The 2,500-nt window shown below is 42.4% G+C and overlaps 1 protein-coding gene across 1 annotated transcript in view; it reads left to right on the forward strand.

Annotated features, from left to right (window-relative positions):
• The first annotated feature begins 494 nt into the window (after positions 1-494).
• LOC119598371 overlaps positions 495-2,500 on the forward strand; it is a 2,138-nt gene continuing 132 nt past the window's right edge. Inside the window, exons 1-2 of the mRNA XM_037948018.1 lie at positions 495-1,633; positions 1,855-2,500. The exon at positions 1,855-2,500 is cut by the window's right edge and continues 132 nt beyond it. Coding sequence (XP_037803946.1) covers positions 495-1,633; positions 1,855-2,500 — 1,785 coding nt within the window. The remainder of the gene's footprint in view (positions 1,634-1,854) is intronic.

The raw sequence follows: 2,500 nt of genomic DNA on the forward strand, positions 1-2,500 counted from the left end.
ATGGCACGTGATACACCAGGTCGTTGTCCCAAAACCTTACAGGTCACAGATCCTTAGCCTTGCTCATGATTCACCATTGTCAGGTCATATGGGTATTAACAAAACATGTAGAAAAATAATGAACCATTTCTATTGGCCGGGGTTACGTAGAGATGTTGTAAATTATTGTAAATCATGTCATCAGTGTCAGGTCGTGGGAAAGCCTAACCAGAAGATCCCTGCAGCGCCCTTGTATCCGATTCCTGCGATTTCTGAACCTTTTAGCCACGTAATTATAGACTGTGTTGGCTCGCTCTCCAAAACAAAGTCCGGTAATAATTATCTCCTCACTATCATGTGTTCTTCCACCCGATATCCTGAGGCGATTCCTTTACGCAATATTAGTAGCAAGACCATAATCAAAGCTCACTAAATTCTTCTGTACTTACGGGTTACCTCGGGTGATCCAGTCTGATCAAGGCAGTAACTTCCTCTCTAAGGCGTTCCAGGCAGCCATGCGACGGATGGGCATACAGCATCAGGTGTCAAGTGCGTATCACCCAGAGTTGCAAGGCGCGCTGGAGAGATTCCACCAAACATTGAAAAATATGGTACGCATTTACTGTCATGAGACGGACGAACAGTGGGATGAAATGGTTCCGCTCTTATTGTTTGCCGCTAGAGAATGTGTGCAGGATACACTGGGGTTTAGCCCATTTGAGCTCGTGTTCGGGCATGAGGTGAGAGGTCCACTAAAGATGTTAAAAGAGAGATGGCTAGATAATGATGACAGGTCTGGTATATTAAACCATGTAATGGACTTTCGTTTGAAACTCCACAGAGTATGTGAGCTGGCAAGAGCGAACCTCAGCGAGGCCCAGAGACGGATGAAGACGTGGTACGACAGAGATGCTCAGTCACGATCTTTTTCACCAGGAGAAAAAGTACTGGTCTTCCTACCCGTCCCTGGGCAGTCACTGAAAGCTCGTTATTTTGGACCATGTATTGTAGAGAAAAAGCTAAGTGACCTTAATTATGTAATTCAGACTCCCGGTAAGCGTAAACAGTCACGAGTTTGCCATGTAAATCAGATAAAGAAATATGTAAAACGCAATGACCCACCTGTAGATAAATGCAAGGACAATGCAGTCATGCTAAATGACGTGACGAAGGTGATTGAGAATGATATCGAGAAAGATGAAGATACCCTTGTTGATGTGCCTCACTCTAAATTAATTAATTCTGATTTTCTTAATAATCTAGAAAACAAGTTTGTTCATCTAGATTCTTCTAAACAGCAGCAGCTGACTAACTTACTCTTGGATTTTTCTTATCTATTTTCTGATGTTCCGGGTCGTACGAGTTTAATGCATCATGATATTGATATTGGTGATAATGGCCCAATAAAGCAACATCCATGTAGAGTAAATCCCAGAAAAGGTAAGCAGATGAAAGATGAGATTCGGTATATGTTGGAAAACGGAATCATTGAGCCCAGTGTGAGTGCCTGGAGTTCCCCATGTATACTAGTACCCAAGGCCGATGGTGGAATTCGCTTCTGCACGGATTTTCGGAAGGTGAATACACTCACAAGTGACGATTCTTATCCTATACCTCGTATTGATGATTGCATTGACCAGGTGGGCAAGGCCAAGTTTGTAACTAAGATAGATATGTTAAAGGGGTACTGGCAAATCCCCATGACAGAAAGAGCGAAAGAAATATCTGCCTTTGTGACACCAGATGGACTCTTTCAATACTGTGTAATGCCGTTTGGTTTAAAACAGCTCCAGCAACCTTCCAGCGTTTAATTAATGGTCTAATTTCAGGATTAGATGGATGTAAAGCTTACCTGGATGATATAATAATTTACAGTGAAAACTGGGTTGAACATCTGGAGAGGCTGCAGGCACTGTTTGAGAGGCTCGCGACAGCGAACCTAACGGTAAACCTTGCCAAGAGTGACTTCGCACATGCACGTGTAACTTACCTGGGATATGAAGTTGGTCAGGGACAGGTCAAGCCTTTGAATAGCAAGATTGATGCAATAGAAAAGTACCCAGTACCCAAGTCGAAGAGAGAGGTGATGAGGTTCCTCGGCATGGCTGGCTACTACAGGAGGTTTGTGAAGAATTTTTCTGATATTGTTGCCCCACTGACTGATTTATTAAAGAAAAGAGTTAAATTTATTTGGTCAGATTCCTGTGAAAAGGCATTTAAGACCGTCAAAGCCATGCTGATGTCTTCACCAATCCTTATCTCACCCGACTTTGAGAAGGGTTTCATTTTGTATGTAGACGCTAGTGATACTGGTGCTGGGGCCGTGTTATGTCAGGCTGATGCAGCTGGTGTTGATCATCCAGTGTGTTATTTCTCCAAGAAATTTAACAAGCATCAGATAAATTACTCTACAATAGAGAAAGAAACACTTGCTTTGATTTTAGCTGTAAGGCACTTTGAAATTTATTTGTATCCTACTAAGGAAGCTGTAAAGATTTATACGGACCATAATCCTTTAACT

This window comes from Penaeus monodon, chromosome 41, assembly GCF_015228065.2.
Source record: "Penaeus monodon isolate SGIC_2016 chromosome 41, NSTDA_Pmon_1, whole genome shotgun sequence".
NCBI lineage: Eukaryota > Metazoa > Arthropoda > Malacostraca > Decapoda > Penaeidae > Penaeus > Penaeus monodon.